Source organism: Aptenodytes patagonicus, chromosome 2 (genome assembly GCF_965638725.1).
Source record: "Aptenodytes patagonicus chromosome 2, bAptPat1.pri.cur, whole genome shotgun sequence".
NCBI lineage: Eukaryota > Metazoa > Chordata > Aves > Sphenisciformes > Spheniscidae > Aptenodytes > Aptenodytes patagonicus.
Genome location: NC_134950.1, coordinates 166,688,364 through 166,705,734, shown reverse-complemented (window position 1 = coordinate 166,705,734; position 17,371 = coordinate 166,688,364). Strand labels below are relative to the sequence as shown.

The 17,371-nt window shown below is 45.5% G+C and overlaps 1 protein-coding gene across 4 annotated transcripts in view; it reads right to left on the bottom strand.

Moving 5' to 3' along the window:
* LOC143157233 (mitogen-activated protein kinase kinase kinase 3-like) overlaps positions 1-17,371 on the bottom strand; it is an 86,914-nt gene that overhangs the window by 34,867 nt on the left and 34,676 nt on the right. For 3 of the 4 annotated variants that reach the window (XM_076331998.1, XM_076332001.1, XM_076332000.1), the window contains 3 exons: positions 12,581-12,690; positions 2,649-2,692; positions 1,528-1,627 (listed from right to left, as the gene is read on the bottom strand). In XM_076331998.1, the coding sequence (XP_076188113.1) occupies positions 1,528-1,627; positions 2,649-2,692; positions 12,581-12,690 (254 nt within the window). The remainder of the gene's footprint in view (positions 1-1,527; positions 1,628-2,648; positions 2,693-12,580; positions 12,691-17,371) is intronic. The other variant, XM_076331999.1, reaches the window with a different exon arrangement.

Below are 17,371 nucleotides of genomic sequence, written 5' to 3'. Positions count from 1 at the left end.
AAAGGCCTGCTCACGGTCCCGCTATGTGCTGTGCACATGCCCAGGAAGACAGTCTCTAACATGGGATAAAATGCATTATTTAAGCTTCTGTTTGTTGTTGCTGGAAAAAATTCCTCTTCCAGTGGAAAGAAACCTGGAATGAAATGAGTCATTCCTGGAGAATTCAATGGCAGGCTTTTCCCGGGAGGGCTGTCAGAGAATGCCCAAGATTAGAAAACTGACCACATTCAAAGCCAAAACCCAGCAGACACTTTGGTATCATGAGGTACCTATTATAAAATAATAGCAACCTTTTTGTGGATCAAATCTCTACTGAAACAGAAGGAAGAAAAAAAAGAAAAGAAAAAAAAAAAAGAGAGGAAGCTCTCTTCATGATTTCCCTCTCCATTCATACTTTAATGAAAAGCTGTTAGTCATTTGCAATTAATACTTGAACAAGCAAGCTGTCAGGACAGATCTAAAAGAATTGGTGTTTAAAAGTCTATCTATTTGTCATCTGGCCCTCTCCCCCTTCCCAAAGCCAAACCCACCTTAAGAGTCCAGTGGCTCCAGCTGCCTGCCCAGTTCATGTCAAGATGCCTCACAAGAAAACACTAAGCACGCCAAAACATATGCCAAGGATTGCCCCCTTCTAGGTAAAGGCCCTCATCAGTACCCTCCTTTCAGACACAGTGCTGGGCTCAAAGAAAAAGCTGGAAAACCACAGTAGCCTATGTTATGAAGAAGGTTGGAGTAGAAAGGTCTTCAAGCCTTAAAACGCAAGGATCACAGAGGGAGAGTTTCTTGGCTGCCTGTACATGGCCACAGGACCTGCTAGAGGAACCTACAGTGATGCACATTTCACTGCAAACCTAACCACAAGAACATGCACATGGTTCTGGGGTTTTGGGGTGAAACAGAGTCAGTGATGGATAAAAGCACGCTGTGTTAGCAGCACTGTCGCTCATGTTCTGGACTTCACCATGCTCCTGCAACTGCCTCCAAGACGGGAAGGCTTCACATCCAAACCAAACACGCAGTAGCCTACAGTCACTTCATGTGGCTCTCAGGAAAGCCATTTGGTCTCAGCTGTTCCCCTCTGTCCTGCGTGCGCTCTCACCAGCCAGATACACTCTGAAAGTTGGTCCTATTGCCCCAAGGGTGTTAATGGGAAAACATCTACTGCTGCTGACTGTGTAGCTGAACTGACAACGTCTCCATCATCTCAATTACTTAATTCCTTCCCCTGTTTGAGTTAGGGGGATTTTTTGTTCTGGGGGAAAGACAATGTTCCTGTGTCACCATTTAATAGGCCTTAACTGAAATAATTTTGAGAAGGGGAAAGTCTGGCTTGGAGTCTGAGAATCCATCTGAGCTGTGCCCAGACAACAGCTCTTGTACACGTGCTAGCTGGGAACCACAAAGTAAGATTATTTTTCTTCACATCCATATACAACACTAAATTAGGGCCTTAAGAACAAACCACTGCTCAATTCTGAAGTGGGCACCAGGCACCCTAAAACTCTCCCTTAGCAATAAGAAGCATACCTCATTGTTCACACAGACTAAGTCCATCGTCTGTCCAAAAGCATCCGTGACCTTCTGCACCACTTCTTTGAATTTGACTGGTCTTGGAAACTGGATAATCCTGTATACACAAAGAAATACAACAACAGTCTCAATTTAGTAGAAGCGTACTGGAATTTGGGATTAGACTGACAATTCAGAAGAAAGGACCTGTATTCTTCTATCACGAAGCATAAAGCTTGCTCCTTGCTTTTACACTCATAGAAATGCCGCTTATCTGCTGTGCCCAAAAGGAGACTTGATTTACCCTGCAAGAATATCTACCAAAAATCCTAGTGCAGCTCCTCTGCTCCTCCGCCCGCTGTGAGGTACAGGTGGAAAAGAAGAAAGTCCAGCAGCCCTTCACTGGAGAAGGCCCAGGGTCAGGCACTGGCCAGGGATTTATTATCTCCATTTCCAGCAAGTGACTCTGAACAGGGAGGAGGGATGGAAGAGAGAATAATGCAGTTTGACATCCTGTGACTCTCCTATACCATCACATTCAGCAGCTCTATAGGTACCTATCAGGAGGTACAGTCTAGCCCTACGGTGACATTACTTAAATTTTCTTTGGCTTTAACATGCAACTTGGACCATCAGCCTGCGAGTTTCCAGCCCTGTGTCCATAGTCACCGAGCACCAAGCAGAGGTGATTCCATGGAAATGTCAAGCTGGGAAGGGCAGGCAAGCTTTAACTCCCAGCTCTGTTTTCATAGGACTCATGCCCAAAATCTGGTTATCTTAAGTAAGTGTCATAGGCTGCTAATCAAAGGACACATATCTGTAGAGTTGCAGCTCAGCTGGGGTTCAGCAGGGCTCAAGAATTAAAAAGAGAAAAGCATCCAAGCGTGCACCCTATGTCCCTGGAAAGAGACATTTAATGACTTCCAGCTTGGAACTCCTTCGCCTGCGTGCAAATCCCAGGAGGTACTTGTGGCAAATGGGATGACGAGGCAAGGCTTTTGCATATAAAATTGTAGTTGATTTTAAGGGAACAAATCCTGCTGTGAGCTCATCTGCAGCTGGCTGAAGTCAGTAGGACGATGTTGGGTAAAAAGGGTAATTTGTCCCTGTACATGTGGGGGACTGGGGTGGGTACATACCTTTTCTCTCCTTCATATTCAAACTTGATCCTGACATTTCGCTGCTGAAAGAAAAAGCAGAAAATGGTTAGGTCCCAAACTGCAACCCAGATTGACACACAGATCCAAAGCTGACAGCAGTTCTCAGGGAGACTCCCCTAACTCCAGTGGGTGTCTGGTCTATTTAGGGCCAAGCTGCCTGCTGGACTCACGGACTTTGGGGAAACTCCACATTGCTGAGAAATGTGCTTGTCAAAAAATAAGGTCTTCTGTAAACAAGAGGACACTCACTCATCTGTATAACTGTTCAGTTTTAATAAAATGCATTAATAAAAGTGGAAAATTTTGAATGCTCTGAACTCAGTTGGGAACAAGGCACTATTATCAGAGGCAAACATGTTAAGTGTCTGATGTCTGTCCATCTTCAGTGCTTCCCATGGTTTTACCCCAGTACTTTTCTGTTGGAAACCCAAAAAGCAAAGCTCAGAGGATGTCTAATAGAACACAGGAATATTTGGGGCAAAGAAATAAGAAGTAAAAGCAAGCATGTTATAATGGAAGGGGAGAGATAGTCTTGGATTTTAAAAGCCAGCAGTGCTGGGGTGGTGGTGGTGGGGTGGCTGTTATTTTCTTAGGACATACAAAATGCAAAGTATATCAGGCATTACTACACTATACACAGTAAATGCCCACCCTGAACTGACCCATTGCTCACCGCAAGAGAAATAATTAAGTTTGCCCAAAGAAGAGCCAGTGGAGTCATAGGCAGACTGGGCACACAACTGTGCGGGGACTAGTAAAAGCCACTTCTCCCATCCTCTGTGCATATTTAGCAGCGATCGAGACCACAAGGAGCCTTTTCATTCATTCAGCTTCTCAGACCGAGCCTGAGCCAAGCACCCCTCTAGCATCCCTTGGCTCATGCCAGGACTTTCCGATGATCTCCAAGGCAGATCAAAACCCTTTTTACTTCCCAGACCAGGTTTAGTCACCCCAGTTAACCAGGGCTCTGCCCCTGCTAGTGCACACAAGCCTCCTCAAATAGTGGTTTTCTTCCCATGGAGAAAAAAGTGCCCTCCACCTCCCTCCGAGGTATAACACCAGGGAGGGCTCGGTCCCACACCGCCTGCATCTCACAGGGATAATCCCCAAACGGGTAGGTGACAGCCCTTCCTGAGCAAGGGCCTTATCTCTAACCTTGGATTGCCAGCGCGTGAAGGCACACTTTCCATCCTCTCAGAGGGAAAGCAGAGCCACAGTGAAACAGCTTTGTCTCTAATAAGGAAAATGAGCTGGACGGGCGTCCTTAGGTTTATTTTTAAACTGACAGCTCCTCAAGTTCTGCAAACACCCATCGAAGTTCAGGAAGTCAAGGCTGGAGGCGATTTGGTTGAAAAGCTTAAAACCCAGCAGATTCAGGGTAAACATGTTGGATCATCCGAAACGCATCCTTTTTACCTCTGCTCGTGGCATTTTCTGTGTTTCCAGAAAGGCTGGGAAGAACCAGTGCCAGGACAGTCACCAACTGGGGCATGCCAGCAGTGTTACAGGCCTGTGCTAAACAGGCACTTACATCACCTTGGTGTCTGCAGCCAGTTCTCCAGACCCACAATGTTTGGACAAATTCCAGGTTCACTTCTAGAACCAGGCCCAACCTGTAAAAATACCAAACTAACTCTAGAACAGTCCAAAATTCAAAAGGAGAAGAGATGACCATAACTAACCTAGTGCTGAAGGTCCAAATCATTCTAGAGAGACAGGCAAATAGGGGTGGGATTGCCACCTTGGATCATCTCTGTTGGAAAAGAAAAAAGATATGGGCTCTTTTATGCCAATTTTTATTTGCAGGTGCCTCTCTGAACAGGGCCTGGCTGGTTCATCCCTCCTGGACGCTGGCAGTAAATCAGCCGGTGTGGGTTCACTGCATGTAGCTCCGCAAAGCCCTTCTCTAAAGTGAGAGAAAAAAATCAGGGCAAGGAACTTTTGAGGTTTCTCCTTACAAAGGAGCAGGACATGTAAAGGGAAAAGCTCACGCAGCGCCGGCTTTGCTGCAGGAAACCTTTCAAAACACAGGTTTCACTTTCAGCGCAGACCTGAACACTGCACTGAGCTGGGACATAGCACGCCGCTGTCTGTTTATGCTGAGCAACACAAATTTTGCAGACAAATAAGTTTTGAAAAACAGCTTGTGGCTGGAAAATGTCAAAACACTCGTACAAAGCTCCAGAGAGAGAAGAAGGGGGGGGGGGGGGGGGGGGGAGTGTAAAAAAAAAAAAACCACCAAAAGCCACAACCCTGCTGCATCCTTTTCTTCTACATCAATAACAGGGCTGATGTGCTATGGCCCGAAGCCAACAGAAGTAAGCCAGCTGTCCCACACTGCTCCGCTCTGCTTCTGAGCAGAGCAACAAACACACCGGCTGCAACAGGGGAATGAAAACCCACTTCATTTGTTAATTAGATATTATTTTTTTCTGATATAAAACACACTAACCTCTCGCCTCCCTCAAAGAAACCAAGACCTTAAGCTCGCAAGCATTTGGAATAGGGATAAATATATATTTATCTATAGTCTGAGAAGTTGGTCACAGTTTTATTTTGCAGTCTTCCTTTGGCTTGCTCATGTTTTTGACACACAGCTAAAGCTGAATTCAACATTGCTATCAGCAACAAATACTTTTTTCCTTAAAAAAAAAAAAAGTGGGCAGTGCCCAAAGCACTAGGAAGTCCCAGGGGGATGCAAAGCACTTCCTAAATGCCAGAGCAGGCTGTGATTTTTTACACCCATGGAAATCTGGTTTGGAGCAACTGGTTTGAGATTACACAGGGAGTCTGGGGCACTGCCAAGTGCTGGAGCAAAATCTCACGCAAGTCTGCACCCAGGGTCTCAAACACACGATCGAGGGGAAGGCAGGGTCAGCATCTTCTCCTTAAGGACTTCCACACAATGTACAAATGCTTGAAGGCAGGTCATGGAAGAGGTGCAGGTGGTGGAGGCTACCGGGTCCTACAAACTTTTGCAATTTTGTGAGAAACGAAGACAACAGCGACTCCTCGTTGCACAATCCGAGTGGTGCTATTTACCCTCCCTGCCATCAGATGTCAAATGAGGTTAATGGCAGCCTTGTTCTCCCCACAATCAAGTGGTCATAAGTTGGTGTAGAAGAACAAGCTGAGACATCCAAGAAGGGCGTGTGTTAAATACGATGGAGGAGAGGGGTAAGGCCATGCCACAAGGCACCAGCCTTAAACACTGAGCTCTGGTAGCAGATTTCAGCAACAGTTTCACAGAGCACTGTGAAAGCTGAGGCAGACAATGGCGCAAGCAGGGGAAACTGAGGCACAAAGGCATGAGGTGCTTTGCCTAAGGGTGTAAAGAAAAAGCCCAGCCTGGGGAAGAGAAGGCTCCAGGGAGACCTTATTGCAACCTTTCAATATATAAAAGGGGCTTTATAAGATGGAAGGAGACTTTTTATCAGGTCCTGTAGTGACAGGACAAGGGGCAACAGTTTTAAACTGCAAAAGGCTAAATTTAGGTCAGATATAAGGAAGCAGTTTTTTATGATGAGGTTGGTGAGACACTGGAATAGGTTGCCCAGAGAAGTTGTGGATGCCCCATCCCTGGAAGTGTTCAAGGTCAGGTTGGACAGGGCTTTGAGCAACCTGATCTTGTGAAAGATGTCCCTGCCCATGGCAGGGGGGTGTTGGACTAGATGACCTTTAAAGGTCCTTCCAACCCACACCATTCTGTGATTCATTCTATGAAGCAGAGTGGCAGAGCCAAGCACAAAATTTAGATGTTTGATCTTCTAGGTTGTATGTACTGAGCAACTTTCCCTCTCCACGTGCGTTTCCGTACGACATGGGGCACGGAGGAGCCCGCATCTCGGCTGGCGCCTGTAGGCCCTGCTGCGACACAAACAAAATAAGCGACAGCCCTGACAGGAAATACCACAGTAATTCCCTTCGTTTCTGGAATAATTTCTGCTCCGAGATACTTGTGCCGGCATTTCCTCCAGCCCCGCTAACAAATGGTATTTTACTCTTTCTTGCCATCTGCCTCGGAAAGGAAAAAGCAAAGCCACCGCAGTGGCCACAAACCCATCACCATCTTTCCAGGCTTTCCTTGAGGTATTTTTAGCTCCTTCCTCAAAACTTCTAATTTCACGAAAAGACCACAACTGCCGAGCTTCAGAGGAAGCGCTGACGGGAACTGGGGGGGGGGGCAAAGGAGGCAACCGCTTCTGCCCGCAAGGCACTCGGCTGGGGACCATGCACCCCAGCGGGCTCAGCCAAGCTCGGCCCCCGGAGCTGGAGCAAGCAGCCCTGCACGCTGGTTTAAATTAAGGAAAACGTTGGAAAAAAAATGGAAAAAGTGTTTCCAAACGAGGTGAATCATGATCTTATACAGAGATCCCTGAAGAGCTGACTGCTGTTTATAATAAAAGCACACACGGAGAGCAGGAAAACATGCAGTTAGGCCTAAAATGGAAGTGGCTTCGGAGGAACAGGAGGTGCTGAGCACCCTCAGCTGCTGAACACCCTCAGCTGCTGAACACCCAGAGGGTCGATCAGACTGGGGGCATGAGTCCAAGCTGAGCAATACCATGCCCGTGGAGAACGGCGACTGATGGTGCAGGGACACCCTTGCTGCATCGCCTCAATGCCACCGACTGCAGGCAGGGACCCAGTGAAGGAGACAGCCCCGCACCTCCATGGCTGCCTGTGCGCTAGTGTGGCACCGAGAGCTGAAGCACCTAGAACTGCCACATTGTAAAATCCCGGATGAGCACCAAGTTCAAAGACTCCCCCCATCACGTCCTCTCCTCCTCCCAAATTCAGCTACTGTCAGAAACAGCGTTCTGGTCCGACTCCACCTCTGTGGCTTGCTTTTAAAGCTGCTCTTGTCAAACCTAACCAGAGGACAGCTTTGCCCATGCTGGGACAGGGCCTTTGGATCACTCCTTCCATCCCGATCCATGATTGCCTCACAAACCACCTGGGACAAAGCATCTGACTCCAGCATTAACCCTTCTGAGGTCAAGAAAGGCAGGAAAAATCATCAGAAGGGGCCTCCCCTTCCCTTCAGTGCTGCACCAAGAAGAACTCATTCCAGCTTTGCTCTTACCCACCCACAAGACCTTGGGCACTTACTTTGCCTCAGTTTCCCCCCGGGTAAAATAGGGGCAATGAAGGAGATCCATTTCTGCATGCTGGAGGGTAAGCAGAGGGATTATATTCACTTCTCTCATTTTCTACTTGTTGGATTAGGAAACAATGAGAAAACCCTGCTGAGCGGTGCGGCGTTCAAGCATTAGTGCTCTAGTTACTCCTTTGTACGAAGCCACAAAGCAGTGGGATTTCTCCTCAACTTCTGGCTTTGACCAAGAGAAGTCAGCACCCCTGGGCCAGGCCGAGGGGACTTCTGCACCTCCCCGACGTGCACGTTGTTTGCATTAGTCCTGTTCTCGCCCCTGCTTTTAGCAACAGGACGTTCGTTACAAGCCAGACAGCTGGACCACGTCCCTAAACCGCAATAGGAGATGACTAATCCGTGTCATTAGGAATTATCTGCACAGAACCCCCACACGCTTCGGCTTATTCAGCAATCAGACAGAAAGGGGTTTGTCTGGGATTGCCCCCTTCTTCTCTCGGGGGGTGGAAGCTATGAGATATCCTGGTCCCCCTGGATCCTTACAGCTCTTTTCCTCCGAAAAAGCAAGCCCAGCACGTAAGCCCCTCAGAGGCCTGTGGGAAGATGATGTCTAGAGGGTTCATTGCTCCCTGTTACAGATATTTTTGGTTTATAAAGCAGCAGAAATCACAGGCTTCAAAATTTTTTATCCAAAATCACCTACCTGGCAGGGAATAGCTTTTTTTCCAGCTGGGTTTCTCCTTGGTATTACCCTCTTAGCACCCAAGTCAGCTCCACACACAGACAAGGGAAAGCCTCTTCCCCAAATCCTTGGGACTCCACTGCCTTTGCCTTCTCCAGCCAAGCCTTTCCCAACCGGTGCTGCTGCCCTCTTGGTCCCTTGCTTCTGCCCCCCAGGTGGGGCAATCCCTGCAGATCTCCTCATAGAGACTCCCATCTTCAAGGTGATATTTACGGACCCTCATCATACTCCCCAACAGTAAAACAGAGGTGATAAAGCCAAACTCCTTTTAGGCTGCTTGAAGACCTACAAACAGAGAGCCCTAGAACGTGAGCTGTATTTCATTCTAGTTATGAGCAAGCCTTGTCCTGTATCCAACTTGCCAAAGAAAAGAGACTCTGGAGGTAATTTACTAAAAGAACAGCTTTTAGGTCAGTCTGACATTTGTTGTGCATGGGAAAACGTTCCTCGCAAGTATTGGACTTCGTTGCTGTGAGGGAACTTGCAATCAAAATTAACGTGGCAGAGGAATTGCTAGCTGTCATCAGCTGTGATAGAGGCCCACACCAATGCCTTGTCATTAGACCAAAGTGCAGCCCTGACAACCAACTTCATACTGCGAGTTGCCAAGCGCTATTTATATAAATAAATGGATATGCACATAAATAGACAGATGCAAAATAAATGTTAATATAATTGCTCCTTTCTCCTCCATGCTTTTGTTTGGGATTTCTAATTCTTTGTGGTTTCCCTTCTTATTCCACTCATCTTTCTCCTCAGTGATCACAATGCAGATTCTTATTCTGCTGTTTCCTCTTTCCCCTCTTCAGAGCCACCACTATAAACAAACTCTGTTGTCTGTTCAGTCCAGGAGACTGCCTGAAAAGACTCCTTCCAGCCACACCAAAGGATGCATGAGGAATAATGGATTGATAAAAGGAATAATGGAGGAATAATAGTGCAGAGGATGCACTAGGAATAATGTCAGGATGATCCCTCTGCTCCCAAAGAACGGCTCCGTTTTAAAGGTTGTAACTTACGCGCGGAAGCAAAAGGGTGTCCATCTCTATCCCTCTACCCTGTTTTCTCACAAGGCAGAAAGGCAGCGTAACGTAGTGACTGACACACCTGACCAGGACTTGGGAGGCTGGATTCAAGCTCAGCCATCACATCCGCTGCCAGCTGCCTGGGCAATCTAAGGGAGGAAACTCATCCACACTGTGCATCAAGTATTGCTCTTCTCATTTCCAGCTTGTTCTACCATGAGGCATTAGACATCCAGAAACTCAGCCTTAGTCCTAAACTCATTTGTAAGGAAAGCAAACTAAAAAAAAAAAAAGAAAGATTTTCACGCAATTTGCCAAAGGATGTTCATTTCATAAGATGATCTGAAGCAAAACTGTCGATATTTTTGGGAAGAAATATTGTGTAGCACACACCACCAGAGACTACTTTCTTGTGTGGCCGAGGCCTACCAGGAATACTATCTGGCAGGCTCCAAATTTCAACTTCTGTCAAGAGAACACTAGGAACCCCTCCAGGAGACAGGATGAGATAGCACTTCGGTTGTGGTTCTCTGTGGACCAAAAAACTGCTGCAAGCCACGAAGGGACAGGCTAGTTAGTCAACACATTCTTGTTTAAAGTGTTTTTCAGTGGGAATTTGGAACACTGACTAAAGGATTCCCATGCCTCAGAAAAGCATTCTTTCACAGAAAAAAAGATATATTTTTTTTTAATCTAACAACTGAATGTCCAGACCCAAGTATTTCAATGCAAGCATGTTGCTGCAGGGCCTCGTAAGAGACACCTACAATGAGATTCCCAAGAGGAAAATTTAGCATCTAAACGCCCCATGCCTCACTCTCCCTCCCCAAGAAGGGAGGCTGTGCAGTGCATCCTTCAGCCCAACCAGCCAACCTGATCACAGAAAAAAATAAAAAAGGGGGAGGGGAAAGAAAAAAAAAAAGGAACACCAAGTATCAAAGGAACAACAAATCACAGGCATGACAACAGCATTTCTAAAGCAATCTTCCCCCCCCATCAATTTCTGTGCTAAAAAACAAGGAAAAAAAACCCCTAAAAGTGACCCAAACAAGTCGATTAAAAGTTTCTGAGCTGCAAACATGAACCAAGTCCCCACTAATTCCACCTACTTTGGCCACTCCCCACCTCGCAGACTAGACTCCCATCGTCCCACGAGCCAGACTTGTTCCAGCCAGTCTAATTTAGTGAAGCAACAGTTCAACATACTCCAACGCCCTTCATCTCGTGGGGCCTGTTGTTCTGAATCCTCAACCCCGGATGCGCAAGGAGAGTGGGATGCTGACTATTCGCGTCTCCTCCATCAGAGAGCTCTGAATAACAAATGAGCAGGCAGCTACGGCTGGTCCACTTACGGATAAAAAGAAGAATCATAAAGGAGGCAATGTTTTTCCAAGCATCAATGTTGTAATTGGGAAGGAAAGTTTGATTCCTAATATATAAAATTAAACGCAAGTGGCAGCCAACAGTTCTAAAGCTGATATCAGAGCACAACATAACTCTATTGGTGATTTATAAATTAAAATACAGAGTGGATGGGCTGTGGATACAAATTTGATTGCAAGACGCCAACTTTATGAAACTTTTGTAGATAAGAATTCAGCCAATGAAAACTATTATTTTCCTTATTTTTGATTAATTATCTGGTTAACTGTATATCTGCAGCATTTACAGCAACAGTTTTCAACAATGACAGCAGGGATTTTCCCCCATTGTGAGAAAACAAACATGTTATTTAAGAGAAGTCTAAAAAGCTTTGCTATCCTGAAAGCAACTCAAGATAGCTTGGTATGGTCCCCACCCATCAACTTGCAGAAAATGCTACCCTCGGAGCCATCCAAAGCTGCACTGGATTGTCTGCTTTGCCTGCAGCTGCAGAGAGAACCAGCTCTGAATTTCTCTGGTCAGTTTTGTAAACATCTTGGACTTATTTCAGCAAGAGCTGAACACAAATCCAGTGATTCAACTTGGACAGCTGCTACCGCCAGGACACACTTTAAAACAGACATGCTACGTGCACACTTTTCCCCTCTGCATCCAGAGCTCTTTGTTAGTAGCACAAGTGCCATTAAAATATGCATGACGACAGTAAATGACAATTTGTTTTCTTCCTTGCTAGGCGTTCAGCAATTGCAAAGTTGATTGCAAGCTTATTCTAAGCTACAGCACTAGAAGTGGAATTCCAAGTGGATTTGGTCACATGGTTCTCCAGCACCTTCCTGGTCCTATTAATTACTTTTCCCCTTCTTTTTTCTTGCTATTTTGACAACTAAATCCTTTCTTCACAACTTTCGTGTTTGCATAATATTTGTTCCATATGCAAACAGGCTATTAAATCCACTTTAGTTATTATATCGATGTCAGCGAATAATTTCTGACATTGCTCAAGGGACAATGTTTTTGCTCACTAGATCAACTCTGAATGTGCAACAGGGCCAAAATGTTTGGTTTTAGGAGCATGAAGATAAACACCAGTAATTAATATTTAAACACTTTATATAAGAATGACATTATTCCTCCCCAAAGGGCCTGGGTGTCTACAGCTCAAAGTTGGCAGTCTGTCTTTCAAATATCTGAAGTAAAATGTGCACATGATAAATACCGTATTTCATCAACGCTGTCAATAGAAAACATTTGACTAATCCAAATCTTACAGCTGCATAGCCTCTAACAAGTTCTACTACCTTCAGTGCTAAGCAAGAGAAAGAAGTGCCTTGGGGTGAGATTTGAGATTTAAAACCAGTTTCAGGCTCTATTGCTATATTTGTGAATGATTTAAGGTATCACTCTTCTCCTCTGCTCCTCCATTGCTCCTCTGCGATACGGGGATGCCTGTAGCTTCTTTTCAGCTCTTCAGAAAGAGGTCCTAAAAGCTTATGCCTCGGTAAAATTATGTTACTTCTGATGTGCTGAGCTCCTGCAGCACTGTTAACTTCAGTTCTAACATTTTAAACTCTGTTCTCTCAGCATGGTAAGCACCATGCCCACCTCCTTGGTCTACTGGACCTTGGGGTAGACTCAAGCAATGCCTTACCTGCTTGCTGGTGTGGACACTGTTTTTATTCCTGTTGTTGTCCAGCAGCCCCCCACATTTGCCCAACGCTGCCAAATCCTTCATAATAGAATTCAGAGCTTCTTCTTCATCTGCAAAAGAAGGAGACAACTGAAGTGTGGAAGGCAACCTCGCCCCTGGAAGTGCAGAGTAAAAATACAGCATTGCAAATACAATCTTTCAACCCAAATGGGTCAAAAGACACGATGTCTAGCCTTCCTATTAAGAGAAATATTCAAAGACTACACCACAGTCCCTCCCAGCCCATCGTGTCTTGGAAATACAAGTCTCTTCATCACAGGTGAGACAGATCCTCAGAAAAGCCAGTAGCTGAGTGTGAGTGACCACTGCTCCTCCAGCTCCTAGCCCATGTCTGCTGCCCATGGGGCCCTTTGGAGAGGGACCCATGGGCCAGATGCACTGTCCAGTGGGCTGGATCCAGTTTGTGAGGTATAAGGTGGTGCTCTAGAGGACAGAAACCTTTCAGACCCAGAAAGCTCATGCAGCAGGTGATGGAGTACACCACAGTTCTTCATCTCCTCCTTTCCTCCCTCCTCATTAAAGATGCTCAAGAGCCACAACTGATTTTCAAAACTAGAGCCAGTGAGAAACCATGGGACAGGGCAAGAAACTCATTAGAAGAGGTAACAAACTCAACTATGATGGATAGAAGAGAGACACACACTGAGAGCCCGTATGGTATTTCTGATTTCTGCAGTAACTAGAGAACTCTGAAGGACCCGTTTGATCTGAAACCAATCTCCTCCTTTTCAACACTTTTACATCTACGGCTGTGGTCTCTTAAAGCAGCTGTAAACTATTACATTGCAAAAGAGCAACCACGAGCGCTAAAAACCCTATCAAGACCTAGGGCACACCATACTTGTTAGGAGGGTGTAAGAACCTGTTGCATGCTCCATGTTCATGATACAGTCAAGACAGGCAGGTATTAGGCACATGCGGCTATTACTCTAAAAAACCAAATACAGCTACCACATTTTGTGTAAAAGCGAGTGTCTCCAGGGATAGAGCCACCCCTACGCCAAACCAGCCTGCAGATTTAACTCAACGTCCACAAAGATGTGAAAGATGACAAAAACTATACAAAAATCAGACAGGACCGGACCCAAATACTGAGGTTCTTTCCTCAGGGAGGTATATGTCCAGGATCCTCATGCTCAGATACAACATCATCTCCCCTTTTCCCGCTTCTCCTGCTGGGTTGTATCAGGACTGAAGCTGTGAAAAAAAGAAAGATGTGTGAAAAAGACTTCTCATGCGTGCTGTGCACCCAGAGCCATCTTGTTAAAGAAATAAGGGAAAAAATGAGGGAAAATGTTTAAAATCCAGTGTCACTTTTATTTTAGAGCTCAGAAATGAGCTCTAATGCCTATATCAGGCATCAGGAAAATGCCTACATTTTCCTGTAGGCAATGTGTGTGTATATAAAGTTACAATATAATATAAATATATGTATTTATATATCAATATTACATATATAATTAATAAAATAATAAAATTCATATCATAGTATATTAAAGTGCAATTCCTCTTCCCTTCCACATTTCCCTACCCACTAAAAACACAGGTATGTTTTTCCGGAGGGGTGGCAGGGAGCGTAACCCAAAATGCTACAAGAAAACACTCAAAAAAAAAACCCTTTCAGTTCTAGTTCGGGGGGGGGGGGGGGGGGACCGGATGGACGGACAGGGGGATACAGACGGACAACAAAAAACCAACAAGAATGTTCCCATAGTTTGGGGTTTGGGTTGTTTTTTTTTTTTTTTTGGGGGGGGGTGGCTGTTGTTGTTGTTAAAAGGGACCTCTGGGGACAAGCATAGTTTTCCAGACAGATTTTGTAATAGGAAAAAAAAAAAGCCCAAACACAAAAAAGAAGAAAAAAAAAACCCTTTTTTTGTGCAGGGGGAAGGGAAAGGGGGGAGGGACAAGTTGAAAAAAAACCAACAAAACAACAAACACAAAACCAAAACCCACACACACCACCCTCCAGGAATTTTCCACCAAAGCTATAATCTCTAAAATCCCCCTCACCCTTTTTTTTTTTTTCCAACCCGAGTGACAACAAAAGTTTCCTGAACTCACTGACGCAAAACACAGTCTGTGATGTCTTGGTGAAACAGGGCTTCAACAGGCAGCGGCAGAGCTGGGCTTTTGCTAGCAAAACCACCCGATTCACCACCACTCTCCCACCTCCAAACCTTCCTGGACATGCCTGGCAGCATCTGCCAGGAGATGCATCTCTGGTTAACCCACTGGTGCCCCGCAAGGATATTCCAGGACTTATAAGAGTCTGGAACTGCCTGTCCCAAGGAGGGACAGCAGGGTTTGCTGGTGGTCAATAGTAATAATAATAATAATAATAATAATAAAAAAATAATAAATCAACAAACAGGGACAGAGGAACTTCAAAGTTTTCTGGAGTGACTGTCAGCTGCTCCCACCATTCCTCCCAAGAGGAAGACCTGGCAGCCCTCAAGAGCTGGCTCAAACCCCCCATAGACCACATCCCAGAGAGCTCCCACCACATCCCATGGGTACCCGCGAGGATTAACCATGCAGCCGAGAGCAATAGCATGAACCATGCTTTTGCTAGGATGTCTGACGAGCACAGGGCATCACTGAAGACCTCAAAAAAGAGAGATCTTTGAGCTGAAGTGGATCCTATCACTATTACCACTAGAGATGAGTACTCAGGGTCACTGCTTCAGTGTTATTCCTACAGGGTAGGTTACTTGTCCCTCGTACAGACAGTAGTCATAAGGGATTGTGACATAATTTCACTAGAAGGACGCTGGAAGTGAGCAACCCTGCAAAATGCAGAGAGTCCGCGATTGAAAATCACCTCTGCAGGGTATACAGAAAACCTGGATGTCCTCACTGCTTATCCTACCACATGGGGCTTACGCTGACCACCAAGTCAGGGTATTCAAACTAACTTGTGACAAGTTGTCTACTGATCGAGAAAGCAAGGAAGGCCAGTTTCCCATGGACTTCCGTCTTCTCCTTAAACACCAAGGGGTTTCCAATGTCCAGGAAAGGTTGGGTTTATATTACATTGTCCTCAAAGCAATAACCAACTCTTCCTCCTCTACCTACCCATCAGTTTTGTCAAAACTTTTTGCAACGCAGTCTCCTGAGTCCATCAAATATAGGTTTAAAAATTCCTGGTGCTACAACCCCACCTGCATGACTGTGAAAGTCGCATTTCCTTAGAAGGTCAGGCTACACATCTCTGCCAGAAGCATCCTTTTGCATCTCTCCCAACATAGCAAAGCAAGAAGCATCCACTCACTTTCAGTAACTGCTTAAATTTAGCTTATTTTCAGAAATACCCAACCATCAGCTTAATCAGCCTAGAATCAGTGGTGTAAAACTGGGCCCTAGCTGTCCTGAATCAGGTACTAGAAGCAAAAAAAAAAAAAAAAAAAAGGAAAGAGAAGATATTTCTAATATTTAGGCTGTCAACTCAGCATCTTTGTCCCTCCATCTACTTAAAAAACCCTATGCCAAAGAGCATTCTGAAGAGCATTTGAGAATTTATTATAAAACATGTGTTACTTGTCAAAAAAAACCAAAATACACATCCATGCCATCACTGCTACAAAATAAGCTAAGAAAACGTCTTCCTATACGAACAAGAAAGGTTGTTTTCTGCTGCTGGGGCGTGAAAGAACATGACTTAGGCACAAGCAATGTATTTCTATGTGCTTAAGTAGCTTTTTAACTACTTTTAACAGTGTGTTTTCAGTCCAAGAGAACTGCAATTTCAGAGGGACTATGACCGAAGCCTCAACTGTTCAAAGCAAAAAAAACCCCACACCATGCTCTGAAGCAACTGCAGAGCAGGAGCACAATTTGCATCATCGGTTGAAAAAACTGACACTTCCCAGTCCTCTCCATGACAGCTTTGCACAGGAACTGATGCTTTCCAGACTAAGCCTCTTGCCCATCCTAATTACTGCTCTTGGGGTCTCCGAGCTGACTCCCAAGAAGGGTGGAGAACTTTGTTCCATGGAAACAAGCAGCCAGCTCAGCCAGTTCAGTCAAAATTCAAACAAGCACTGAAACTTGCTGGATAATTAAATCCAAATGCCGCTCCCAAGCCTCTCCAGTGAAAGGGCCATCACAGGCTGCTCGCTCGCCGTTTGGCTTGGTTTGAGCGAGCAGAGGGTGCAGGATGGATGGCTCTCCCTAGGGGAAAACGCCAGGGAATCGATAGGAATCCCATGCCCATGGGACACGCAAGATCAAGTTCTCCCGATCTAGCACTGGCAGGACCCAAATATGCTTCAGCCTTGTGAGAAGGCCGCACTGAGACTACACAGCAAACATCTTCCCAGGCTCTGCCATGGCTCCAGAGCAAAACAGCTGCAAGTTGCACAACACCAGTGAAGTATCCGCAGAGCTCAGATGGACTCGGAGACTCATGGAAACCACTGACTGCGCAACGTGAGCTGAGCAGGTTCTTGCGCCTGAACAACCTTCTGGCCCAGCTTCACTCTTGCACCATTTTGTACAAATTCACTTAAGGTATTGTAGGTTGACAGGATGAATTACTTGTACAACGAAGCCTGCTCTCTCCCCAGCACAACATGTAAACAGGAATATTTGTACTATGGAAAAGCAGGACAAAGAAAAGCTGATTACACAGACAGCAAAAATGCAATGTAAAAATCAATTGTGTTTGGCGCTGTCCCTTTGTCCCCAGTGTCTCTTCTTCCATCCTCAGCTTGCTCTTTATTTTCAGCCATT